This window comes from Panthera onca, chromosome C2, assembly GCF_046562875.1.
Source record: "Panthera onca isolate mPanOnc1 chromosome C2, mPanOnc1 haplotype 2, whole genome shotgun sequence".
In the NCBI taxonomy this organism is placed as follows: Eukaryota; Metazoa; Chordata; class Mammalia; order Carnivora; family Felidae; genus Panthera; species Panthera onca.
The window spans coordinates 11502645-11530385 of record NC_138347.1 but is presented as its reverse complement, the minus strand read 5'-3'; the positions used below and the strand labels follow the sequence as shown (position 1 = coordinate 11530385).

Below are 27741 nucleotides of genomic sequence, written 5' to 3'. Positions count from 1 at the left end.
ATCCAGTCATCATAAAGAGAGTATAGCACAAATCACCACCTCTCTGATCACATCTGTAAAAGTCCCTATGATATTCTAGATTATGCAGACTTTTCAAAACCATTAGCATTATTGTTTCAATTTTGTCCCTCTTCCTCATTGCTGGGCAGGTTTGTGTTTTGTGTGTTTTCTTTCTCTTTTTTCTTCTTTTTTTTTTAGAGCACGAAAGAGAGGTAAAGAGAGAATCTTAAGCAGGCTCAGCACAGAGCCTGATGCAGGGCTCAATCTCATGAACCCTGAGATCATGACCTGAGCTGAAATCAAGAGTTGGATGCTTAACCAACTAGGCCACTCAGGCACCCCAACTTTTCCTTTTGTTTCTAATTCCACGGATGAATTTCAAGAGGGCAGTAGAAGTTGTAGGATTAGAAGGCCTCTGAGTGAAGGGATCATATCTGTTTCAGTTACTACGGTGTCTCTGATGTCTGACACTGGGCCCTGCACATAGGAGGCAGTCAGTAAATATGTTTCCCACGGCTGAATGAATCCCACCCTTCCTGTCACTGTCCCACCAGACCCCGTAGAGAGGAGAGGTGCAATGTTCAGACATTTTGCATTTGTGCTAGCCACATTCACATTTTATTGCCTGTTCCCAGCTTTTTGGAAAGTATCTGAACTTTGGAAGGTCTTCAGTCTATAGATAATCTGAAATTATTTTGATCACATTGAGGAGACCTAGGACTAAAAGTGAGGAAGATCCAAGAAGTGACAGAAGTGAGGGGGCATGTGGTCAGTCTCAGAGCTGAAACTGAAAGGGAACCAAAGCCCAGTCTCTTTGGTTTGCAGTTTTTTTTTTTTTTTTTCAGGATACCCGTTTTTAAACACATCTTTGTTGAGGTATAATTTGTATACCATAAAATTCGCCGATTTTAACTGTACAATTCAGTGACTTTTAGTAAATTTGCAGAGTTGTATGTCATCAGTACAATCCAGTATTTCAATATTTTTGTCACTCCAGAAAGATTTTCATGGAATCACATGGGATATGAAATGTGAAGCTCTGGTTCTTTCATAACGTTCACGTGTGGCATTTGAATCACCTGAGAATGTAGTTTTCACTTGGTTCATTGCTTGAGTTTATATAAATAAATGATTATTAACTTATGTCTTTAAATAGTCCTGCTAACTATAAGATTATAGGGCAAGTTTTTTAAAAAAGAATTTGTGCTGGTATCTGTCTTATTTTGGCCTGTTTTACTCTTAATTTTCTAACTTTATATGCGTAACACCCAAGGGCAAACAGATACTAATCGATCAAATAATTGATAACATAGTGACAGAATCTGAGAGTACTAGGGAAATAGTGTGTGTGAGCACTTTGTTATTCTTTTCTCATTGAATAATTTCTTTTTCTTTTCTTTGGGTTTAGGCAGCCTGGATATCTGGGCCATAACTGTAGAGGAAAGAGCAAAGCACGATCAACAGTTTCATAGTTTAAAGCCAATATCCGGATTTATTACTGGTAAGTGGAAACAGCATTTTTACATTTTTACTTATTAGCAGTGCATATACCTGTGGAAAATCTATTATGGGAAGCTGAGGTGGGCACATACGGCCAAGGGGACATTTGCCTTAGCCTTGAGCCTGTATTTTTTCAGTTGCATTTCCTATAATGCATTCAAGCCTCTTTGCATTCCTTAATGGATGTCAAGCCACTTGTTTTGGGCATATCGCTGATGGGAATTGGTGAGAATCAACGTACCACATTCTTTAAGTAATAAAGCAATGGGCTGTGGTCCTTAAATTAAAATGCTTGTTTAATTTTGATTTTGAACTGGTTTGGGAAATGTAAATAAATGAACAGATTCTGAATATTAAAAAAAAAAAAAAAAAGCCAACGACAGAATTCTCTCATTGCTGTATCCTTAAAGTTCTTTTTGTACCTTGCCTTATCTATTATCTTTTCTGTTTGGTTACTCTTTAGGAGTTAGCTTTAGAAAAAAAAAATGGGATCTAGGTTTCCTGGGGAGTTGTTTTTATGTGTGTGTGTATCACAGTTATCTTTAAATTATTAATTGTTAATCACTGATGTGAATCTTGTAATCATTGTTACTTTTTCTCCATAAATGTATCAGATGTACTGACAGTTTGAAGTGCAGATATTAGGAATGGCAGAGAACCTAAGAAGTAGAAGTGTGGGGTCATCAGTTTCTTGAGGATTCCTAAATAGATGTGCTTTGTCATATGTCCTATGCTTTGTCATAGCTGTTCCCATCTTACTAAATAGCAGATTAATTAGAGTGGACAATCTACCCCTGCTAGCGTGTTAAGTTCTAAGTTCTAAAGTCAGTGCTGATGGGTTCCTTTTACTGCTGCTTATAGGCTTTGGCTTTTATCCTATATTTAATTCAGTATTTGCAGAATTGCCAGCCTCTTTCTTATTTTTGCAATTTTGCTCTAAGAAGATACCGGTCAGCTGTTGTTTGTTTCCTGAAACTGTTTTCATTTAATTTACAGGTGATCAAGCTAGAAACTTTTTTTTTCAATCTGGGTTACCTCAGCCTGTTTTAGCACAGATATGGTAAGTTGGAACTTAACATAAGCAAAAGGTAAAATAAAATATTCCAGTAATAGGATTTCTTAAGATACAGAAGGTGAACATAAATCTCTGGTCTGAAATACTCTACTCCTTCTTAACCAGAGAATACTTCTGAAAAGTAGCTTTCTAAGGTGGGACTTTAAAAGAAAAAGTGGTGACATTTGCAAGATAACACTGTCAAAAAGTTGTATTCCCAGTGGAGAAATCGATACTTTGGTATTTTCTCATTAATTTGTTTTAGCCTTATTTACATCACCCATGCTCATCTGAAAGTCCCGCATTTCTTGCTTTACAATGTAATGGTTCTGTATCTTTCATTGACTAAAAGGTAAGGAAAATATTTGAGGGTTAGTAGTGAAACCACCAGCGGGATAGTGAAGTAACTAGTATTTATTACAGTGTTGTACAAGGTGAACGCTTAGTAAATATTGTTGAATTCCTGGATTAACTATCACAAATAAGCATTCATTCTTTTGAACCCACAGGAAGGAAAGGGCCAGTTAAAAAAAAGTGGGAAATATAATTGTGGATTTTAAGTTTACGACTTTGGTCATGTCATGCTGAGTTCTGTTGCCAAGAGGTCACATTTTCCCACACAGTGCGGCTCTTCAGTTAATACTTCATTTCCAGGGTTTATTAGTGTTGGGGAGTCAGCTTGCTGTGCAGTAGAAAGAGCACGGGATTTGTAATCACACTCCTGAGTTTGAATCCCAGCTGCACTGTGTTCTATCCTTATGATTTAGAGCATGTCTTTATCCTCTCTGACCTGTTTTCTCATCTAGAAAAAGGGAAGATATATTTTCCTTAAAGGGTTGTTGAGAACATTAGCAGAGAAACCATGTATGAAGGACTTAGCATAGGACCTGGTGTGCAATAGGCCCTCAAAACAAAACCCAAAAAGGTACCTGCTGTCACTGTCAGGGATTGGGTATTCCATAGAACTAAATTGTCCAGCTAATTACTTGTCCCCTTAAGTGATCGGCTTTTCTTATAATATGGAAATTAATAAAGATTGACTTAGTTCCTTGTTGCCTTCAAGCAGAGTCTACAGAATGTAGGCAGTTTAATTAAAGTATCATCAGTATGAAAATCACTTACTGTGTTCAGAATAGCAAAACTCTCATGGGAAATCTACATACACATATACATACATATATACGCATATATACATACATATACACACACACACATTTGTATATGGCTATATTTGAATCGAAACTAAATGATACCAGATTCCTGTGCTTTTTTTGGTGTCTGCTTTCTTTTCTCTTTCCTGGTTGTCAGCATATCGGCTGCCAGACTGTCTCTTCCAATTGGTGAGCCTCCTCCTATGATGCCCTTCTAGCTCTTCTGATCTACTTTGAGCTGGGAAAATCAGATAACCAAGGTTTTTGGAATTACTTTTAAAATGAAGTAAAAGGTTTGCAAGGGGTGGGAGAGTGGTGGGGAGAGCAAGAACTTATGCTCATGTGAGCACAGGGGCACTGCCCTGGCAGTTGAGTGCCCGAGTTTAAATTCAAGACATGTGACATCTGTGTTAACTGTAAGAAGCTTTCATTTGCTTTGTGTTCTGGTAAATGATTGTATTTCACATCGTCAGTCAAGATGACTCACTAGAACCTTCCTTTCCCAGATATAGCTTCCTCCATTGAATTCTGCTTTTGTGCTATATTCCCAATTTATGAACATTCATTCAAGAAGCAGGGTTTTTTTTTTTTTTTTTTTTTTTTTATGCTTATTTATTTCTTTGGAGAGAGAGCACAAGCAGGGGAGGGGTAGAGAGAAGGAGAGACAGAATCCCAAGCAGGCTCCATGCCATCAACGCAGAGCCCAGTGTGGGGCTTGAACCCACAAACTGTGAGATCATGGCCTGTGCTGAGATCAAGAGTCAGATGCTTAACCGACTGTGCCCCAAGAAGCAGTTTTACGGTGCGTTATGCTGCAAGAAAATGACACCTTACATTTATCAACAGTGGAAAATATTTATTGAATGTCTCCTATGGGTCAGTGACTATTATAGGTGCTTGGAGTACATCAGTGAACAGAATAGACAAAATCCATGCTTCCATAGAAATTGCAGTCTGGTGGAAGGATACATAGTTAATAGCAGTATAAAAATTGCCTTGTAGAAATGAGTATAATGGGGCAAAATAAAGTATTATCTAGTAAATTTCATTTTTTTGTGCAATTATGTTAGTGTCAGCTTTCCAAACTGTTTTTAGCTAAGCATATTAAAGTCATTTTTCCAACTTACTATTTTTATAGTGAAAATTTGTATTAACAACAAAAGTGATGAATTGGCAGCCTTGGCTTGAGTCAAAACTGTTCTTTGTTTTTAATTTTTTCTGACATTTCATTAAATAAATTTGTGATGGCATGTTTTCCTTTTATCAAGAATTGTTATTAGGGGGTGAGGGAAGCATGCCTCTAAGTAAGTATCTTTTCCCCAAAGAAATGTCTTTGAGTAATCATAAATTTCATGAACCACAGCTGTCCTGCTAAGATGACAGAATAGCGTAGTGCAAAGTAGGAGTAAGATCTTTCAGCCCTACCACTGACACTTATTTGGTAACCCTGAGCAATACTTGACCTCTTCAGAGTATGTATGTATGTATGTATGTATGTATTTTTAAAGTTTATTTATTCTGAGAGAGAGAGAGTTGAGAGAGGCGCAGAGAGAGAGAATCCCAAGCAGGCCCCGCACTGTCAGCAAGGAGCCCGATGGGAGGCTTGAGCTCACGCCGTGAGATCATGACCTGAGCCAAAGTCAGACACTTAACTACCTGAGACACCCAGGTGCCCCCAGAGTTAGGTTTTTAAATGTGTAAGCAATAACAGTTGATCTAATGAAATAGTTTTCACCTTCCATCGGTCATGCTATTCTTGTGCTCTCTTGTGGGTTTTGTGGTGGGGTGCCGGGGAAGGTCCGTGCCCCTTTTGGTGGAAAGAGGAGTAGGTTTGAGTCTGAAGGTTTGAGCAGTCCCTTTGTCAGTCATGGGGAGGAAGAAGAAAATTTTGGATTGAGAGTTTGGAATTATAACAGTAGCTATCTCTCTGGGACTTACTTTCTTTGCTGTGGACTTCAGTTCGAATCCATGAATGATGTGGATTGCTGGGGAATATGTGTTATAAACCTGTATAGGTTTTGTTCCAGGTAGAAACTATATTCCAGTTAACTAGTTTGTGAACTTTTAAAACTGTAACCTACTGATCCTTTGGGGCAACTTAACCTATCCAGCCCAATCTCCAATTAAGCATACAGGGAAACCTGAATTCTCAGAGGATAGAGTCAAGCTAGTATGTGTAGTGCCAAAGATGAGACAGCTTCCTAGAAATTGTCTTACTAATGAGGAGCTGGAAGGCATCTGGCAAATATCCTGTATCCTTTTGGCAACTCCAGATGTTTATAGTTTCAACCTTGGCCTCGTGTGGAGAGGGAGGAGAAGAAGGCAGAGGGGAATGGACAGGAGCCTGGATGGTCCAAGAAATAAAAAGAGTTTGAACGAAGAAGGGTTTGACATCAGAAGCAGTAGAGGCCACAGAAATGGGGATTAGAGGCTCCTAAGGAGAGAAATGAGGGGCAGGAAGGCCCACCGGGAAGCGGGCCCAGAGAGAGAAGGCAGGAACCTGGGACCTAAAGGCAAATGTTAGAACGGCTTGGTGATCTCTCTCTGCAGCGAGGGGCTTGGGGGCAGGGCCAACAGTTGTATAACATGCGGTGTCTTAGGATACTTCTGTGCCTCTGTCAGAAGGGCCTTCCGGCCCCCAGAAAGATCAGTTTGCCAAACTTGTTTACCAAAAACTGAAAAAGTCATCCTGAATTCCCATTCCCTCCCCTGCATCCCTTCTCTCTCTGTCCTCCGATCGTGGCACTGAGCGTCTGTCCAGCTCCTGGGAGCCCCGCGTGATTCCTGTCTTTTCCTCGCCCTACACATTCAGTCCATCGGCACAGCCTTTTGGCTCCATTTACAGACCTTATCCCCAATCTGGCCATTTCTGTCCGTTGCCATTGCTGTTGTCCTAATTTGTCTTCTCACTTGGGCTCACTGGTCAGCATTTTGACTTAGAGTCTCTTTCAAACTTGCCCCTTTAGGTTTCATTCTTCATACAGTGCCCACACTATCTCTGTGAAAAGTAAATCTATTTTAAACTCCCCATTGAGAAGAAAATCTAAAGTCCTATCCAGGCTCCAAGGCCCAATACTAGCTGGCTCTTGCTTTTTTCATCTTCTTTAATTTTCCACCTCTCTCTTCCTCAATTTTTGTATTCCAGTTTCACTGACCTTTCTGTTTAAACGGGCCAGGCTCCTTCTTGACTTCTGGGTCATTGCACGTGGTATATCCTCTTCCTGTAATATAGTTCCTCCGGATCCTTACATAGCGAGCTGGCTGATTACCCTTCAGGTTTCAGTTCATATGTCACCTCATCTGAAGTAGTTCCCTCTGCCCACCTGTTCCTACCCACCATCTTCTCCCCCCCACTACCTTGTTTTAATTTTTTAACAGCAGTTACTGTCATGGGGTATCATTTGATTAGTTCTCTTGTTTAGTGTCTGCTTGCACTAAAATATTAGCCCTGTGAGGGCAGGAACCTTCTCTGTCTCTTTCACAGTTGTAACACCAATTCCTAGAAAGGGCCTGGAGCTTACTAGGTACCTCTCTTCAAAAATTATTTGTTGGATGAATAAAGAAAAAACGAATGAATGAATCGATGAATCAATGAATGAATGAGTAGGCTGAATTGATCTACACTGTGAGAGAGGAGCATTCTGTGAGAAGCCTTCATGCGTGCAATGGGTCCCCAAAGGGCCACAGGCTTTCACCTCCATGCAGTGAATGAGGTGAGCGAGGAGACGTGGTCTTATCCTTTAATCCTAGAATACAAAGAAAGTACTTTCACAACTGCCACACTCATTTCCACTACAAACACAGTCCTTGGAATCCAGGAGTGAGTGCTTCATGGTCCCTGCTGTTTAGACCCTGAGTACTACGTTACTCCTCCTATGTGGGTATGTGACTTATTTAAAATACTCTTGGGTTGGGGTGCCTGGGTGGCTCAGTCGGTTGAGTGTCCGACTTCAGCTCAGGTCACGATCTCACGGTCCGTGAGTTCGAGCCCTGCATCGGGCCCTGGGCTGATGGCTCGGAGTCTGGAGCCTGCTTCCGATTCTGTGTCTCCCTCTCTCTCTGCTCCTCCCCCGTTCATGCTCTGTCTCTCTCTGTCTCAAAAATAAATAAACGTTAAAAAAAAAATTAAAAATAAAATAAAATACTCTTGGGTTTATCTGTTTTTGTTCTTATTCAGTTTATGGATCTCCTTTCTTTGTGGACTTTAATTTTATTTCTGAGTATGTAACACATGAACAAGGTTCTGAAAGCCAAAACCACACAAAAAAGTGAGCCCAGAGACGTGTTATTCCCTGTGCTATTCCTTCAGCCCTGGGCTCACCTGTTTTGTTAGTTTCTTATCATCCTTCCTTTATTTATTTCTGTGGGGAAAAAAGCAGGTTTATAATATATCTATATTTAGTGTGCATATCTATATTTAAATTATGTTGTCTTCCTTCTTACTTTCAGGATTACCACCTGTAAATGTTCTTTTGTTCTTTGCTTTTCTTACTTAACAACACATCCTGGAAATCACTCATATCATTCCATAGATCTCTCTCTCTCTCTGTCTCTCCCCCTGTCTCTCTCTCTCTCTCTCTTTCTCTACAGTTACATAGCACTCCTTCTAGAAGATATACTGTAATATATTCAACCGGTCTCCTGTGTGTGTGCATTTCAATTATTTCCAATAATGTAGCAATGATGAATGAGCTGAAACATGTATATTTTTATATTGCTGGAGGTGTGTATCTTCAGGGTCAAATCCTAGGTGTGGGTTTGCTGGGTCAAAGAGTAAACGCATAGGTAATTCTGGAGATGTTGCGAGATTTCCCTTCATTTGGACTTTTAACACTTTTTCTCACCAGCATGTTACACACGCTTTCATGTAGCTTTCCCTGAAGATTTCAGCAGACCTGTGGTCCTCTCTCATCTCATCCTCGCTTGTTGCTATGTATGGGTTTTAATATCAGGCTAAACATTGTATTTTAAGATCACTTTGTTGTTATTTTTTAAAAAAATTTTTTTTTAACATTTATTCATGAGACAGAGCATGAGTGGGGGAGGGGCAGAGAGAAAGGGAGACAGAATCCAAAGCAGGCTTCAGGCTCTGAGCTGTCAGCATAGAGTCCAACGCGGGGCTCAACTCATGAACCGCAAGATCATGACCTGAGCTGAAGTCGGATGCTTAAGCGACTGAGCCACCCAGGTGCCCCCAGACCACTTTGTTTTTGAGTCATATACAATAATTGTTTGACTTATGCCTGTTTTTCGCTTGTGTATTTTTTCACTTTGGAAGTTTTATGAATTTAATTGTAGGATTCTTCATCTTTTGGGGGGATTATTAGAAATGACTGAACTATAAATGGAGGTGAAAGCGGATGGCTGAGCTGAAGTCCTTTTTTTTTTTTCCCCCAGAGAGACCTTGAGAAATAGAATTTCAGCTCTTCTAGTGTTCCAGCTTTTTCACTGGTAGAGGGGAAGGAAGAGAGAGATGAACTTTGTAGGAGTAACTAATGTATTTGCGTAAAGTCCTTTGGTGTTTTACTACCAGTGGGTCCCAACAGTTATGTTTTGTTAGTTGAGCAAAAAAGGTTTTAAGAAAGATGACACAAAACTCTCAAAAAGATGTAGGATTGTGGTGGGTGGCTTAAAGTCAAGCACCTGGAACTTGAAGATTACACGTCTCCCCTCCTCTCCCACTGAGGCATTTTAGTGGAAGGTTTTCAGAAACATGAAATTCTTCTAATTAAACCCTGAAAAGTTCTAGAAAGTCTTTTCTCCCTCAGCTAGTCATTATCCCACGTTGGACATTTATTTCTCACTAGAAAATGTGCTTTGGGGGTGCCTGGATGGCTTAGTCAGTTAGGTGTCTGACTTCAGGCTCAGGTCATGATCTCACGGTTCATGGGTTTAAGCCCCACATCAGGCTCTGTGCTGACAGTGCAGAGCCTGCTTTGGATCTTCTGTCCCTCCCCCCCCACCCCACCCCTCCCCTGCTCGTTCTCTTTCAAAAATAAAGAAACATTGAAAAAGAAAGAAAGAAAATGTGTTTTGGGGGGCAGTGGTGTTGGGAATTGAGAGTGAGAATCCATCTGCTTGATTTTTTTTTTTTAAGTATGCATGTTGATGTTGATTGTTAGCAAGTTTTTTTTCCCCTGAAAACCATTTGCTGAGTATCTTTTTAGAAAACCTTAGCAAAAGAAGGAAAGTTCACCCTAACTTCCTGTACAAAACCTTAAAATAGTTACAAATAAAACAAACCAGAGACCAGGCTCAATTATGAATATGGATGCAAAAATCAAAACAAAATCGTAGCAAATAGAATTCCACAATGTACTAAAACCATGACTGACTTGAGTTTATGCCAGCAGCGTAAGTTTGGTTCAGAATCAAGACATTTTCTCAGCATTATTATAGCAAAAGGAAGTATGATCAGATCAGCAGATGCTGAATAGGCAGTTGATTTAAAAAAAAAAGTACACAGTTCTTATATGTAGAAAGGAAGCTCCGTTAATATGTCAGGCTACTTTCTAAAGATCACTACCAAATATTCTTCTAAACAGTGAAGCATTGCAGCCATTTCATTGAAACCTAGAGCTTCACAGGATGCCCACACATTCAAAGATGTCTTAGAGGCAGTAAGACCAATTAAAAAAAAAGGAAGTATATAAATACTGGAAATGAAAGTTAACACTCTTTTTTGCTAGTTATATGATTATATACTTAACAAAACTAAGAGATTTCAGTGTAAAGACTTAGGGTTTATAGAAGTTTGGTAAGATAGCTGAATATAGCATACATGATTAGTAGAAGCAAAATTTTTCTCTATGCTTGAAATAAACCCCCAAATACGGAAATGGGGGAAATGTTCCATTTAAAATAATGATAGAAATGATAAAACTTCTAAGAATACATTTAATAAAGTTATTATTTACAAGAAGAAAGTGATACAATCTTTTTTTTTAATGTTTTTTTTTTAACATTTATTTATTTTTGAGAGAGAGACAGAGTGCAAGCAAGCAGGGGAGGGGCAGAGAGAGAGGGAGACAGAATCTGAAGCGGGCTCCAGGCTCTGAGCTGTCAGCACAGAGCCTGACGTGGGGCTCAAACCTGGGAGCGGTGAGATCATGACCTGAGCTGAAGTCAGACGCTTAACTGACTAATCCACCCAGGCACCCCAAGAAAGTGATATAATCTTATTAAAGGAAATATCTGTGGAGTTGAACAAACTCTAGGACATACTAGTGTCCTTGTTGGGCTAATGTCGTTACAGCTTGGTGCCCTGTAGGGTTGTTTGTAGAACAGATAAATGATCTTAAAATTCATAGGGGAAAGAAAACCAAACATCTGTGAATAGCCAAACAAAGTTTAAGAAGAGAAAAGTCTCGTCAGAACCAGACCGTACCACAGAGCCAGTGTGATCAGATCACTGTTGTATTGACCCGGCAATTGTTCATAGTAGATTATCCAGAAATAGGTATCACTTCGTATGAACATTTCTTTTACAGCAAAAATATTTTTTAGTTTCATGAGAAGAGGCTGGGTTAGTTAATAAACTTGTATCATATTAATTTCAACCATATAACTCAGTGACTTGACATTTTATATACCTTATAAAATGATCACCATGGTAAGTATAGTCACCATCTGTCACCATACAGAGTTGTTACAGTACTATTGACTGTATTTCCTTGCTGTACTGTACATCCCCCATGACTTATTTATTTTATAGCTGGAAGTTTGTACCTCTTAATGCCCTTCACCTATTTTATCCATCCTCCCACCCATCTCCCTCCACCCCCCTGGCAACCTGTATTCTCTGAATTTATGAGTCTGTTTCTGTTTTGTTTGTTCACTTGTTTTGTTTTTTGGATTCCACATATAAGTGAAATCACATAGTATAAAAATGTAGGATTTCCCATGGTAAAGATATTATACACAAATGAACAGAGTAATAATAAGTTAAAAAAATCAGATAAAGTGAATGTAATATGAATATGTATATGTAATATACAGCAGGCTCTTACAAATTGAGAAGAAAAACATATGTAGTCCATCAGAAAGCTTAGCAAAGGATGTGAATAACTGATTTATGTACGAATCCAGATGAGAAAGAAACATATGCAAAATGACTCTCAAGCTTACTGTCAGTGAGTGAAATTCAGACCCCACTGGTTTGCTGAAGGGGATCACTGGCGACAGGAAGATTGGGGTGTGCTCCTAGCTGAGGCAGAAAGGTGGTTTCTGTAGCCCATCTCCCACTTTGTGACTTTTTCTTATTTTCTTAAAGAATAGTGTCGACTCTTACAGCTTTTAACATTTTTAGAGATTTTTAAAAAATGTTTATTTTTTTTTTTAATTTTTTAATGTTTATTTATTTTTGAGAGAGAGACAGAGCATGAATAGGAGAGGGGTCAGACAGAGAGGGAGACACAGAATCCAAAGCAGGCTCCAGGATCTGAGCTGTCAGCACAGAGCCCGACATGGGGCTCAAACTCACGAACTATGAGATCATGACCTGAGCTGAAGTCAGATGCTTAACCGACTGAGCCACCCAGGTGCCCCAAAAATGTTTATTTATTTTTGAGAGACAGAGGGCACAATCAGGGAAGGAGCAGAGAGAGAGGGGGGAGCAGAAGATCCAAAGTGGGCTCCACACTGACAGCAGAGAATCCAATGCAGAGCTCGAAACCACGAACCATGAGATCATGACCTGAGCCAAAGTCAGACACTTAACCTACTGAGCCACCCATGTGCCCCCAACATGTTTAGAGATTTTTCATCTTTGTTGTATGTCATGCTTTTTATTGTGTTTCATGTTTGCTTCCTTGAGTTAACTTCAGTAACATGGGATTCTTTTCTATGAGACTTAATTTTCTTTTTTTTTTTTTTTTTAATTTTTTTTTCAACGTTTTTTATTTATTTTTGGGACAGAGAGAGACAGAGCATGAACGGGGGAGGGGCAGAGAGAGAGGGAGACACAGAATCCGAAACAGGCTCCAGGCTCCGAGCCATCAGCCCAGAGCCCGACGTGGGGCTCGAACTCACGGACCGCGAGATCGTGACCTGGCTGAAGTCGGACGCTTAACCGACTACGCCACCCAGGCGCCCCTAGACTTAATTTTCTTTTTGAGACGTTACTACATGTGGCTCATTTAAGATCGCTAGTCATGGCATTTTAACTGGAGTCGCTGGTCTTATGTTTTGCTGTCGCCAATAAAATTTTTCTTAAGATAGGTTTTAAAAAATAAATCACCCTAACACTTTTAATATCTAGACTAAAGGAAACGAAATTTGGGTGAACATTTTTCATGCAGAAGAGGATAAATTGTGAATATGCACAGTTGTGGTTTGCATAGTTTCCGGTGTCTATAGTTTCCTTTTCTTTTGCTTACTCTCCTTTGAGAGAACATACATTAAAGCTCATTGAGCCGAAACTAATGTGACATTGTTAACTCTACTTCATTAAAAAAAAGAAAAGAAAAGAAAGCGCTGACAGCTTGGAAACTGCTTGGGATTCTCTTTCTCTCCTTCTCTCTCTGCCCCTCCCCCACTTGCACTGTCTCTCTCTCTCTCTCTCTCTCTCTCTCTCTCTCTCTCTCTCTCTCTTTCAAAAATAAATACACTTAAAAAAAAGTTGAAGAGAGGTGCTCAGTTGGTTGAACTTCGGCTCAGGTCATGATCTGACAGCTCGTGGGTTCGAGCCCCACGTCAGGCTCTGTCAGTACAGAGCCTGGATCCTGCTTCAGATTCCGTGTTGCCCTCTCTTCTGCTCCTCCCCCGCTTGCGCTCCGTGTCTCTCTCAAAAATAAATAAGCTTTACAAATATTAAAGAAAGAAAGAAAAAATAAAAACCTGAGTAGGAAAATGCTCATTGCAAGTTATACTTGACCACCTGTGTCTGAGTACCGTTTGTAAATAATGAATACGTTTGGGAACTCAATTTTCACAGCTTTAAAGGTATAGTAGAACTATAGTGTACCACACCATGTCATGTCCCCATGGTAGGCTTCGTCGAGGGGTTGGGGCTATCTAGTCGAGAATCTATAGAAATAAACTCTCTTTTCCTACTCCGCCACCCCAACATCTTTTTCGGGGAAACGCAGGGCTTGAATGCAGGACCTTGAGATTAAGAGTCGCATACACCAACTGAGCCAGCAAGCCCCTTCCACTAACATCTGCATTATGACATAATTCACACAGTAAAATTCCCCCTTTTAAATGTATAATTCACTGGTTTTTAGTGTGTCCACAGAGTCGTGAACCATCGCCACTATCTGATTTTGGAACATTTCCACTACCTCAGAAAGAATCCCATTAGATATCCAAAGTGCATATCCTGGCGTTTACACTGAACATTACCTCGTGTATCACATAAGTAAAGAATAACACAATAAAAACTGTTCTTACTTTGACACAAAACCTTGTCAGTATTCCCAGGTGGCTTCCTATAGCTTGGTAAACAAGTTTTGGTTTGGTTTGGTGTGCTTTGTTTTCTTCTGTTTTTTGTTCTCCCCGGGATTAAGGGAGCCGACTGTTTTGTTGTGTGGGTGGGAGTGGTGGTTATGGGAAGGTTCTTTTATGGTCGGAATCATTCCAAGCCCTTGGTGTTGGTTTGCAGGGCGCTAGCTGATATGAACAATGACGGGCGAATGGATCAAGTGGAGTTTTCCATAGCTATGAAACTTATCAAACTGAAACTGCAAGGGTACCAACTCCCTTCCACACTTCCCCCTGTCATGAAACAGCAGCCGGTCGCTATTTCTAGTGCACCAGCCTTTGGTAAGTCTGAAAAGGACTTGGTTCCTATATTTCATTGTATATTTTAAAAATAAATATTTCCCTTTTTTCCCCTTTTCAGTTTGTAGCCTTGTGAAATTCTAGGAGCCTATTCTGTCTGAAAAGTGATGGTCCCGTGCAGGCAGATGGTGCTGGAAGAGAAGAAGCATGTTCACATTCACACCCTAGGATGTGTTAAAGAACAGAAGTTCAGCTGAGTAAATTTGAAGACATAATGGGCTTTATTAAGTGGTTCACGTGTGGGGCAGCACTCACGTAGCAAGTAGAGGGGAAGGAAGGAGGGTGGGGCAAGAAAGTTGTTGGCACAAGAAAAGAAAAGATTGTATCTGGCAAGATCACTTTCCCTTGAGTAGAAGGCCAGGGGGTCTTATCAGGTCAATTATCTCATTCATCTTCCTTTGGGTGATGGACAGGGCCCATGGGAGAGATGACCTCATTGATTCTGATCAGAAGATTCTGGACCGATGGGTTAAGACTACGTTTCTGGGGCAGTTTCAGTCTGCCATTAGGTTGGGTTTTAAGCCCCAGATTTGGTGACTTGGCCTAAGTGACACCATTTGGGTCTTGTGGTTTTCTTTTTAACAGATGCTAGTAATCAAAATGAAAGCAAAGCTACAGAATGTCAGGGTAAAAAGAATAAACTTGCAGTCTGCTATCGCATCTTCTGCCTTTTTATTGCTCTTCATTCTTGACCCTTCACAATGCCACATGCTTCCTGTTGGCTTTCTGTTTCCATAACATTTTGATTTTCCCCTGTGCATAAACAGCTCCCTTGGATTATGGTATCTAGCAATGTGTTTTTAAATTCATGGTATTGAGACAATTGGCCACATTTAGAACAAAATGAAGCAGGAAACAAATAAACATTATGTCAGTTAAAAACACAATTCCATAAAACGATACCCTTTAGCCATATATTTTTATTTTTTTTTTAAGTTTTTTTTAACGTTTATTCATTTTTGAGAGACAGGGAGAGACAGAGCATGAGCAGGGGAGGGGCAGAGAGAAAGGGAGACACAGAATCTGAAGCAGCTCCAGGCTCCGAGCTGTCAGCACAGAGCCAGACGCGGGGCTCAAACCCACGAGCTGTGAGATCATGACCTGAGCCGAAGTCGGACGCTCAACCGACTGAGCCACCCAGGCGCCCCTATATATTTTTCTTAAAACCGAATCAGTAATTAGTTGACTAAGATCACCAACAGTCCTGATTTCTTCTCTGTTCTCACCTTAGACTTTAATTATTTACATTGATTTAAAGATTGCAGTAATCAGATCTAAAATCTGACTCATGAGAAAGTTCTTAGTTTAAACAAAACACAAAAATTGTGGCTAGGGTTTCCCTTTCTTCCTCCTGATATATCTTATAGCAGGCGATAGGTGAAATAGGTTTGGGAGGGAGCAAGCAATAGTAAGGCAGGTTGTCTCTGATACAGTTAATGATAAGCTGAGATAAATAAATGTTGTGGCTTTGCTTAATAGATTTGCCATTAAAAACACCTCTGAGCGTTGCCTTTCTCTTGAGGTTTAGCCACAAGACTGGTGGTTATAAGGCAAAAGGTGCAGGTCAAGCAAACAGGATAGCGACCCAAGGGAAGAAGGGAAAACTCAGGAAATCACACAGGAGCAAAGGCTAGGAAGAGCAGGGGTGAAGAGTATGGTCAGCTCTTAGTGCCCGGGGTCCTTGGTCTTGTCCGTTGTGTTCCCAGTCCTGATCCCTTAGTTAGCTGGCTTCTTTCAGTGGAAGTGGCTCTGAATCTCATGAAGGTCCCTGTAGCCAATGCTTGGTCAGGACCCATGGGTTAAAACAGCTAAAAGGTGTTTGGTTGTCTTTTGGCCTCCCTTCTGGGGCTGCAAGAAGAAACGTCAGAGGGGAGGAAGAGTCAAATAACCAGAGGCATCCCATTTCCTCTTTTTCCCTCAAACCCGGGGTCAGTAATTCTTCCTCTTAACATTTAATATGTCTTCTCTTGTTCCATTCTGCAGCAGGACTTTCAACTCTAGAGACATTGCCGATTTATTCCCACAAGGTTGCGGCCTCTCTGCCCAGGCGGTTTTACCGTCACCTAAGTAACCTGTCACTGCCTCTGAGGGCACCTGGGATCTCTGAGCTGCCATTCCCCAGTCCTGAGCTCTTCCCCTAGGCTTCCCCACTGCCTTTCCTTCCCTCCTTCCCATCACACCAGCATCCTCAGGAAATTAGTTTCAAGAAAGGAATCACCAGGGAATATCAGAACATGAGAGAAGTTAAAAGTACATTGTGCCCTAACCAGGTTTGCCCAGGTTAACTCAAAGATCTAACCTTTGCTAGTCTTTCTAGTTCCACCTCTCAGCTCGACCCCAGGTATTTTTTTTTTTTTTTATACTTCTTACATGGCTACTTTTGAGAAGAAAATAATTTGTTACTACTATCATTATTTTCTAATTAATATTAAAAATTATCTGACCATGCATTTCCTACCACTTACATATTATACTTTCACGTGTATTTTATTTGGTCACAACAATAGCCCTAAAATACACAGAAATTATAATTATTATAATAATTCTGTTATGAGAGAATTAAGATTTTATGAAGGTGAACAGTTTGCTTAAGACCATATTTCTAGAAAGGGAGGTAGAACCTGTCCAAACATACAGTTTTTCCCTATTTACCTTCCCACTGTCATTATCACCAAACCATATGGGTGGCGTGGAACGTAACTGTTCCTGGGTTCATTGTCTGCGTGGGTGCTAAGACACATGTTAACATGTGCAACTGAGGCCAACTAGGGGTTGATCAACTCCCCTATGTGAAGGAGAGGAAATGGGGCACAGTGATACTGTGACTTGCTTAAGGACAGCCAGCTATATTCCAGGAAATTCTGTGAGTGTTCCTGGTATCTTCCCTCAGTGTGTTTGCACACAGCAGAATTCTTCTTTGACTCTGAATCCAACTGTTTCAGGGAGGGGTTATTTGTCTTTTGCTTGTTTATTTGCCAGATCCCATGGTTTTATTAGATCAAACCATTATTTTTAAACCCCAACTGTGTGTCCCTAGTTGCTAGGAACATGTTGGTGAACAAGATATCATGGCTCCTGCTGCTTTGAAGCTTCTCATGAAGCTGGAGAAAGCAAGCATATGGATGAATTATTTCAGGGCAAGATAAGAGCAATCAGTTCTATAAAACAGGGTAATAGGATAGAGATGGCTGACGGGACAGGTTGAGCAGGGCAGAATTCTCTGAAAGGAGATGACTTTGAGCTGAATTAGAGATGAGAGCCATGTGAAGGAAGACCTAGGAGAGAACGTTCCAGGCAAAAGGAATAGCAGTTGCAAAGGTCCTAAGGCAAAAATGAAGCTGTTTATGTGCAAGAAACAGAAATGAGAGCACTGTAGCTGGGTATTGGTGGGCCTTCAGGTCAGGGAGGTAAGGCAAGAGCCAGATGGTTTAGGGCCTAATAAAACCACTAATGAGTGAGAATCTTTTTTTCTTTCTTTTTTAAAAGTTTATTTATTTTGAAAGAGAGAGAGAGCACAAGCTGGGGAGGGACAGAGAGAGGGGGAGACAGAATCCCAAGTAGGTTCCATGCTATTAGCATAGAGCCCCATGCTTACAAACTGTGAGATCGTGAACTCACAAACTGTGAGATCATGAACTGAGCTGAGCTCAACAGTTGGACACTTAACCAACTGCGCCACCCAGGCTCCCCTCTAATTTTTTTTTTCTAAGTGCAGTGAAAAGCTACAGAGAGCTTATGGGTAAGAGAGTACATGGTTGGTAGACATTTAATTTTTTTTATAACATTTATTTTTGAGAGACAGAGCATGAGCAGGGGAGGGGCAGAGAGAGGGGGAGACACAGAATCTGAAGCAGGCTCTGAGCTCTGAGCTGTCAGCATAGAGCCTGACGTGGGGCTTGAACTCACAAACCACCAGATCATGACCTGAGCTGAAGTCAGATGCTCAACCGACTGAGCCACCCAGGCACCCCGTGGTTGACAGACATTTAGAAAAAATAATCTGTGTTATCTGAAGACTGGACTGCAAGGGGACAAGAGTAGAATCAGGGAAGTCAGTAAGGGGGTTTTTGCCATGGGCAAGAGGTAGTGGGGATTTAGATCTGGGTGTTAATAATCAATGTGGAAGAAAAATAAATCAAATCTTGGTAATGTTAAGTGTGAGGGGCCTAGTGCATTTGCAAGGAGGCAGATGAATCCATGGGTGTGGAACTCAGAAGAAGGATCTATCAGCTCTGGGAGAATTTGAGTATGGATGGCATTGAAATCCCTGGCACTGGATAAAATACCCTAGAATGTGCAACTAGAGTAGGCAGGAGACCTGGGAGCAGGCCTTGCTGTGCTGTGACATTTAAGGGTGTAGTAAAAGGGAAGAAGCCAGGAGTGAAATAGGAGAAGGTTGTTGTCCCATTAGCCAAGAAAACGTTTTTCAAGGAGGCAGAGCTCCCTTGTTGGATTTGCTTCTGAGAGATTGAGTAATAGGACAGAAAAATGATTGGATTTTACAAGATGGATTTGTATATGACCTTGAAAAGCAGTTTCATTGGAGTGGTAGAGACTCAAGCCTGATTGAAGGCTTGGAAAAGGGGAGAGTGCTACTGGAAAGGAGAGAGAAAGCTGGAGGAGCATGTTAGCTGAAGGCTGGTGTGTTTAGGATGAGGAGTGCTCCTGCATTTTTAGAGAAGTGAGGGAAAACCCAGTGGTTGAGGAGAGATGGAAAAATTTCAGGAATTAAAATTTAGCAGAGTCCAGAGAAATGATATCTAAAACATAGCCTCCAGTAGATGGATTTCTTTAGAAATATTTAGAAAATGTTCATTCAGAAAAGGTAGTCGACTGGTAAAAGGATGTTAGTCTTTGTAGTGGTTATTTAAAAGCTGGCGGAACAAGGCTTCCTCATGGGACAAGTCCCTACCCTGAGGAGAAATGACTGGAAGTCGAATCCAAATTGAGCAGGGCAGCAACACAGACACGAAAGAAGGAGAAGGTCCAGGCCAACGTGGAGGTGGAGGACAGAGGCTGGAAATCCCAGGAAGCAAGGCTCACATAAAAATGAGCCACAGGCAGTATCAGGCAAGGTCAAATCCCACACAAAGTTATTATTAGGAAAAGGAGAATAAAGTGCTGAATAACAGCTCTGTGGACAATGAGGGCATCCCAGGAACCTACAATTTCAAAACAAGCTGAAAAATACTAAGAAAATGCCACAAGTCGTGAAAGACCAACACAATCAGAATTTTAAGGCCTCGGAAATAAGGCAACAGAACTCAGAAAAGAATGAGAAATAAAAGAAAAAGTCATTTCAGAACTGAAGACAAACCAGAAGCAGCACAAGAGATGCTATCAGAAGAGAAACAAGGTAAAAAGAGGAAGATTTCAAACATTAAGAAGAAATGCACAAGAGATAAAAAGGATTTGAGAAAAAGTGACCGATATTGAAGGCAAAGGAAAGTGAATGTATGGTAGTTGGGAGTACCTGAAGAAGGAAACCAAAGCAAGGAAAGAGAACAAATGGTAAAGGCTAGTTTAAGACAACTTGCTGGAAATAAAAGATTTGACACTTTATTGGAAAGAAGATACCATATGCTTGAGAATGTCAACCTGGAGAAACCAACACGAAGATAAATTCTGCAAAAACAAAAAAATTATTTGGGTATATAGCAACGGAGTAATATATTTAGGATTATCGAAGAAAGACAAAGCCAAGAATTTTGCATCCAGAAAAACCATGCCACCAAATTTTCCAACTCTCCAGACACTAACTTATTTTTTTATGATTAATTCTGGTGGTAACTACTGGAATTAGAGTCAGATTCTAAGGGGTGAAGGGCCCAGTCCCACAAGGCTGCCCTCACTTCAGACTTGAGTCACAAGCCCTGAGTCGCTAGGGTACCCATACTTCTGTCTGACTTGACTACAAAGTCAGAGGCTCCCACACACCCTTCTTCCCCTTTCTGAATTTGCTAGAACAGCTCACAAAACTCAGAGAAACATTTACTTAGGTTTACTAGTTTGTTATAAAGTATATGACAAAGGATACATACAGATGAACAGGCAGATGAAGGGGTGTATAAGGGCGAGGCCCAGAAGGGTCCTGTGTGTAAGTGCTTCTGTCCTGACGGAGTTGGGGTGTGCCACCCTCCCAGCATGTGGATGTGTTTACCAGCCTGGAAGCTCTCCAAACCCTGTAATGTAGGAGTTTCTATGGAGGCTTCATTGCTGTGGTGTGATTGATGACATCCTTGGCCATTGACTAGCTCAATCTCCAGCCCCTGTACCCTCCCCTGAGGTCTGTGTGGAGGTGGGGAGGGGTGGGATGGGATTGAAAGTTGCAACCCTCTAACCATGCCTTGGTCTTTCCTGTGATCAGCTCCCATCCGGTAGGTATTCTGGGGGCCCCCAGCCACCAGTCATCTTATTTAAATACAAAAAGATTTTTATCACTCCAGAGATTCCAAGGGTCTTAGAAGCTCTTGTGTCAGGAACCAGGGACCAAGACCTAATACTGTGTAACAAAAGATGTTCCTATCAGTCAGGAAATCACAAGGGTTTTAGGAGCTCTGCCAGGAACCAGGCACAGAGACCAGATATATGTATCTTTTTATGACACAATATCACAAGTTCAGACAGAGAAACAAAAAAGAAAGGAAACATTGATCATTTTTCTTCATTCTTTGGTTAGAATCCTCTAACCAAGAGAAACTCCCCCATGAAAATGTTTGGTTACTCTGAGGTTGAATATGTAAAGGAAAGGCAGGATAAATGTTTGATTTCTTTTCCTCCTTTATTTATACTAGTTTTCAAAATAAATTGATTACCTATGGTGACCAATTAGGATTTTTTTCAATATAATTATGAATTCATAAATTTAATTCCCTCTGTAGCTTTCATTCCATTGCAGTTATTATTCTTATTGACCCTCAACTTTGGCCAGTAGATGCCTTTTCAAGTTGGATCTTGTGCCCTTAGGATGTGATTGATTCTTGACATAATTTTTGGTACTCTCCAAAACGATTAATGTGAATTTATATTATTTTTCTGAATTTCTATTTTAAATGAAAATATATTAGAGCTGGAAAGCGAGTTTCTGCCTCAAACACTCCTGGATTAATTGTCATTGAACGTGGAAAGGTGGTGCCATGTGACTTTTGCTGGGATTTTTTTCTTCCTAGGAATAGGAGGCATCGCCAGCATGCCGCCACTCACAGCTGTTGCTCCGGTGCCAATGGGATCCATTCCAGTTGTCGGAATGTCTCCACCTCTAGTATCTTCTGTTCCTACAGCAGCAGTGCCTCCCCTGGCTAACGGGGCTCCCCCTGTTATACAACCTCTACCCGCATTTGCTCATCCTGGTATGTGACCTGCTGAATCCACAGACTGACTTTTTACAACTTGTGTTTTACTCTTCGCTCTTGTTAAATCTTCTGTCATCACTCTCTGATTACATTTGAATGGCATTTTATTCCAGAGGAAGATATCGTCCTTTTTTTAAAATTTAATATCTCACTTTTTCCCAACACACTGAATAGGATGTGTTAGGCTAGAGAGAGGTAACGGAGAATGAAACTATGGAGCTCTGGTACCATTATGGACAAAGGTGAACTCAACAGCTAAAACCAAGAGCATAATTTCCTTTCAAGGGCTTGACAGGAGAGACTCAAGTTCGATCAGTAGTAGTTGAACATTTTCTCTTCCCATGTGTCAGTTACTACTTTTCTTCAGCTGCTATGAATTGCTAATAAGTAAGCCATTCCCTTAGGAGAATGGGGAGAAAAAAAGAACACAGCTATTTTTTTTTTTTTTTTTTTTTTTTTTTTTTTTTGAGGAGGTGGAGTGAATCAGGAGGAAGGGGGAAGGAAGTTGATTAAATGGCTAAATACATTAAAGACGGAGTATTACCTGCTTGCTTCATTGATAGAAAGGATTAAAAAGTTCCTGGTGTAGTTAATTTCATTTTGAGACTTTATTTGAAGTCTTTTTCCCTTTAGTGAAAAAAAAGCGTAAACTGTAGATGTGGTCTACACATCTAATGAATTCTTATCCGGGGGTAAAGTATTTTTTTAAAAAAGTACTTGGGATATGTCTGTGTAATTCAGTAGCGATGATGGCCTGGATTTTAGCCATGGGTAATGATTATGTTTGAATGGTTATTTCTCTGCCCAGTTCCCTGGATTTATTCCATCTGTCAAGATCTGTCTGTAAGTTATAGCTAAAGAATCTAAAGGCAGCACTTTTTTTTTTTCTTTTTTTAAGATTTTCTTGTCCCATGTAGTTTACCTTTCGTATGTGGCCATGGCTATAGACATGATGGCAGCTGTAAAAGTTGTCGCAGTTACTTTTCAAGTAGCATCTGTGAATGCATGTGCTCTGTCTTGTTTTCTTTTGGGCTTAATAGCAAATGTTGCAAGACAATAGGCCAGGAGGTGGGGAATGTGGCTGAGACTCAGCGTTATTTTCCTGGCACCCAGCTAACCAGCCCTAATGGGAATCAGACACAAAGGCTGACCCTCCCTAGCATCCCATGCTATCTGGCCGGGACTGCAAGGCTGGGACCTTTTGTTTCTTTCATCTGGACCTAATACTTCTGCTCCTTTAGCACAGTTAAGAAAATGCCATCCTATGTATTTAAGCTGTTGCTTCTTTAACTATGGGAACAGATCCCGTAAGATGTGATACAGGGGCATCTGGGTGGCTAAGTCGGTTAAGCGGCCAACTCTTGGTTTTGGCTCATGATTTCACAGTTTGTGGGTTCAAGCCCTGCATCGGGCTCTGCGCTAACATTGAGGAGCCTGCTTGGGATTCTCTCTCTGCCCCTCCCCTGCTTGTGTGCTCTCTCCTCTCTCTAAATAAATAAATAAATAAATAAATAAATAAATTTACAAAAAAAAGATGTGATATGAAACTTTTAACAAAGAGTTATGGATTGTAAACATTACTACTTAGTAAGGTGATTTTCAGTAGGAATGAGTAAATCTAGAAAAAATTTTGGCAAGGGGCAGGGAGTGGAGGAAATCACTCTTTTTGAGTCCAGGGTAGTAAGGGAGGAATAATTTCTGCCTCAGATTTGGTGAGTATATATTTTAATTTTCACTAATAGGAAAATGTTTCTTTTCTTTGTAGGATTAAAATTATTCACCATTTATTTATTTTTACAGCAGCCACATTGCCAAAGAGCTCTTCCTTCAGTAGATCTGGTCCAGGGTCACAATTAAACACTAAATTACAGAAGGCACAGTCATTTGATGTGGCTAGGTAAGTGTGCTTATTTCTAAATGGGCATTGGATTAAAGCCATTATCTGATTAACATCTAAAACTGAAAGTGAATTAACTATGTTCTTTATTATCTTTTATTTTGTAGGATGCCAATAATTAGTTCTGGATAATGTTACTAGGTTTTATCACTTACATGTTGTAGAGATGACAAATAAAGAACATGACATTTCCTTAAAAAACTTTGGGTGTTCTTTTTTTAATAACAAAAACAAATAGCTACTAGTTTTACTAACGTTTAAAAATAATAAAATAGAACTCCAGGTAGGAGGGGGAAATTAACTCTTTTCTATTAACCCTTTACATATTTATAGAAAATTTTATATGAAGATTAGAGCCACAGTTGGCCTTATCTTTTATTCTATCTCAGATAATCTCATGGAATTTGCCCAAGATAACATAGCTCCTAAATGATAGAGCCAGGAGTTTAACTGAGTTCTTTCTGATTTTAAGGCATGAGTTCTTACCTGAAAGTTTGTTCTGAAAACTTCAGTTGATGGTGGTACACAGATACTTGTCTTCCACTCGTTAAGGTTTTATTCCTAAGACTCAGGAACATTGCTCAACATCTACTTGCCAAACACCTTGTTAATCCCATTCCGTGCCCCCAACCACCTGCAGTAGATACCGGCTCAGAATTGTGAATTAGGAAATAAACCCAAAGAAGCGATCATCCTCACTTACAGTTTACATTTTACCACAAGGTAGAACTGAGATTTAAACTCAGATGATCCAACACTGAGTTCCCTATTTCTTAGTCTTTCTCCTATACATGCTGAAGTTTTGAGTTTTCTGTGACTCTCCACAAGGGATTTTGAAATCTGCCTTAAAATTGATATGTGACTGGGGCACCTGGGTGGTTGGTTCAGTTGGTTAAGCATCCCATGACTCTTGATTTCGCCTCAGGGCGTGATCTCACGACTTGTGGGTTCAAGGCCCTCCACCCCCCACCCAGGCTCTGCCCTGATAGTGCGGAGCCTACTTGGGCTTTTCTCTCTCTCTGCCCCTCCCTCTCTCTCTCTCAATATAAATAAACAAACTTAAAAAGAAAACATTAAAAAATTGATTTGTGCCATAAGAATGAATAAGTAATCAGTATTAGCGAACCGTAATGTTATTAAGGCAACTGGTTGTGGGGGGGTCAGATTGGTAGTCATCTTTTTAGTAATTTCAATTTCCAGCAAATTTGTAGAATGTGGCATCTAATTTTTGGTTACCTGCTAATGAGTTTTTAGTCCCTTTAAGTTTTCAGGGAAGTCTCGGCAGAAAACTATGACTTGATAAGTGTAATCTGGGGCAGCTTCTGTGTGCAACACCCTATATTCCTGGGGTGCAGGAGAAAGATAATTAGCTTTTGACAAATAGGCAAGAGTTGGAATCAGCATAAATTAGTTAGTTTAAAATGAGAGGGCTGTTGCAGAAGTACTCACAGCAGAATCGACCTTGGTAAGTGTTTTTTATTAAGAAATTTATAATAGTTGAAAACGTGAATGTAATTAGGTACTCTTAAAGTGCTTGGGAACCGTTTACAATGCATTATGAAGTATATGTTGTTAAGTATAAGTGCATAGGTAACACATGTAAATGATGACTGAGAGGTTCAATTTATGATTAAAACTTTGCTTTTACATATGAGGAATAGATATCTTTGTTGAAATGAAAGGAAATTGCAAATGGGGTATTAGTTACAATCTGTTCTGGAAGTGAAATGCCATCGAGAGCTTAGCCATTGTGTTTAAATTGCCCTATTTAGACACCAGACTCTAACTAGCCATAGGTACCAATGTGATACTTAACTCGGGAACAACTCTGAGGACCTCGTCACTAAGGAGGTGTAGACCCAGTTGACTCCTGGCAGGGGTTTTCTTGGGTCAGGCTTGCTGCACATTGGCAAGAAAAGGTCAGCACTTGATTGCGCTTAAAGAAAGCAAAGCCCCTTCCATTACCGCCCCACTGATTTGCCGTGACCCTGGAAATGTTCTGTTCTCTCTGGGCAACTCTCCATTTGTGGGAATTTAAACTTCCCAGAATGAAATGATTTCCCTTCATTAAGAACTATATCCTGTCTTTCGCTGAATAGAAAGTTACCCATGTTAAAGAATTAATACCTTTAAAGGCAGCTACCTGTTTGCTATCAGCATTGCTTTTTGAGCTGAAAGAGAACTGTTCTAGAAGTTAGGAAAAGCCTGGACATTTTTGTATCATTTTAGATCCAAAGAGGTCTTTCCATATTTTGTAGAGGCTTCCAGTTATTAAATTGTGTGTATAACTTGGAACAGCCACTTATTCTATTGTGTTTACCCTTGATTCTGGAAAAATAATGAGCATGTCTGTTTTGAGAGAAATGTTCATAACCTTAAAATATGGAAATACCATTACAGAAAATTCAGAAGTAATGATTAGAAAGCTAATAAAATGTTAAAGCTGGTTTTCTCGGGAAGTTCGTAGTTTACTGGTGTTAAAAGAATGTAAATATGTTCTTCACTGTTCATCCTTTTACCCCTCCTTCCTCTTCCCCACAGTGCCCCTCCCGCGGCAGAATGGGCTGTCCCTCAGTCATCCAGACTGAAATACAGACAGTTATTCAATAGTCATGACAAAACTATGAGTGGACACTTAACAGGTATTTGCAAATGAGAATTAATTTTGTGAAATATGATTTTTATTCCAAATCCAAATTGCTTCCAGATGTTGGGCCAAAGATATTTTCCAAATGCCTTTCTCTATTTGCTTTTTTCTAAACAAGGTTTTTATTGTCCTTCTTATGTTAAGTTCTCATCTACTGATAATGCCACAGTGCCTAAGGCTTTGACCCCGTTGCTTCTTGGTAAATGGAACATAGACCAAGGATCTTTCTGCACAGTGGATCCCACCAGTACGCAAATCAAAGCACTCTCGCACAGAAACACTGCTGTAAACCAAAACTGGTTCAGGTTCTGAAGTTCAACTTAGTAGATGAACTTGAAACTGTCTACTCAAAGAGTCAGCATTCAAGGCAGTATGCAGGGTGGAAGTAAGTGGCTGGTGAGTTTGGCACCTGGCTCTGCCACTAACTAGCTGGAGGTCACTTTTCCTATTTAGATCTCATTCCTTGTACAAGGGGCCAGAGTTAAGTTATATGAACTCCGAGGGTTTAAAAATAAAAAAAAGATTCTGTTATTTACATCAGAAGGATAGAAAGGATTTTAGGATACTCTCCAGAAACCTTTCTACAGCCTCCAGGTGCCAAGCTGTCGGCACAGAACCTGACACAGGGCTCGAACCCATAGACCATGAGATCAGGACCTGAGTCGAAGTCAGAAGCTTAATCAGCTGAGCCACCCAGGGGTCCCTCCAGAAACGTTTCTAATGAGAGTTAAACACTTAAAATTGATTAGAGAATTATAAAGAAAATTGTAATTTTAATAAAGGAAAATAGAGACATCTGATACAAACTTTGAGAAAGAAAAAAATGTGACTGTCCTCTAACAAATACAGAAGGAAGGCGAGAGAGTTAATTTGCCTGAAGTAGAGACGCACTGGTATATAACACAAAATTTAAAGTTCTGATTCTATCTTACTATATTACAATTGCAATTTTTACTTCGAAAAGAAAAATTCATCTGTTAAAAAATTTCAGGGTTCAGTGAGATTTGGAAGGGTCTGATCTAATCTTGAGCCTTATCCCTCATAAAGTGTCTCACAGTTTTCTCAAATAAGGATATATTTATATCTGGGGGGGGTGCAAAGTGTAGTTATACACAAATATTCTAAATGCCACGCTCACTCTCTGCTAAAACAGTACCTGTCATTTTTATACATGGCATGAGAAACCAGTCCAGCCCATCCAAGCACTGAAGGAATATTCAATAGTGATAGTTTTAAGTATAATGCAACGTGGTTTATTTCACACCAGTGCTCCAAACAGACCCAGAACTGCATTGTCCGTAAATCTGAAAACAATTTTTCAGGGCATTGTTGGTGTATGCTGTGAATGAGTTAGGTAG

The 27741-nt window shown here is 40.2% G+C and overlaps 1 protein-coding gene across 7 annotated transcripts in view; it reads left to right on the top strand.

The window, feature by feature from the left end:
- ITSN1 (intersectin 1) overlaps positions 1-27741 on the top strand; it is a 220210-nt gene that overhangs the window by 67789 nt on the left and 124680 nt on the right. For all 7 annotated transcript variants that reach the window (XM_078452815.2, XM_078452814.2, XM_078452812.2 and 4 more), the window contains exons 3-8: positions 1409-1501; positions 2497-2560; positions 14309-14469; positions 21657-21836; positions 23640-23736; positions 26278-26378. In XM_078452815.2, coding sequence (XP_078308941.1) covers positions 1409-1501; positions 2497-2560; positions 14309-14469; positions 21657-21836; positions 23640-23736; positions 26278-26378 — 696 coding nt within the window. The remainder of the gene's footprint in view (positions 1-1408; positions 1502-2496; positions 2561-14308; positions 14470-21656; positions 21837-23639; positions 23737-26277; positions 26379-27741) is intronic.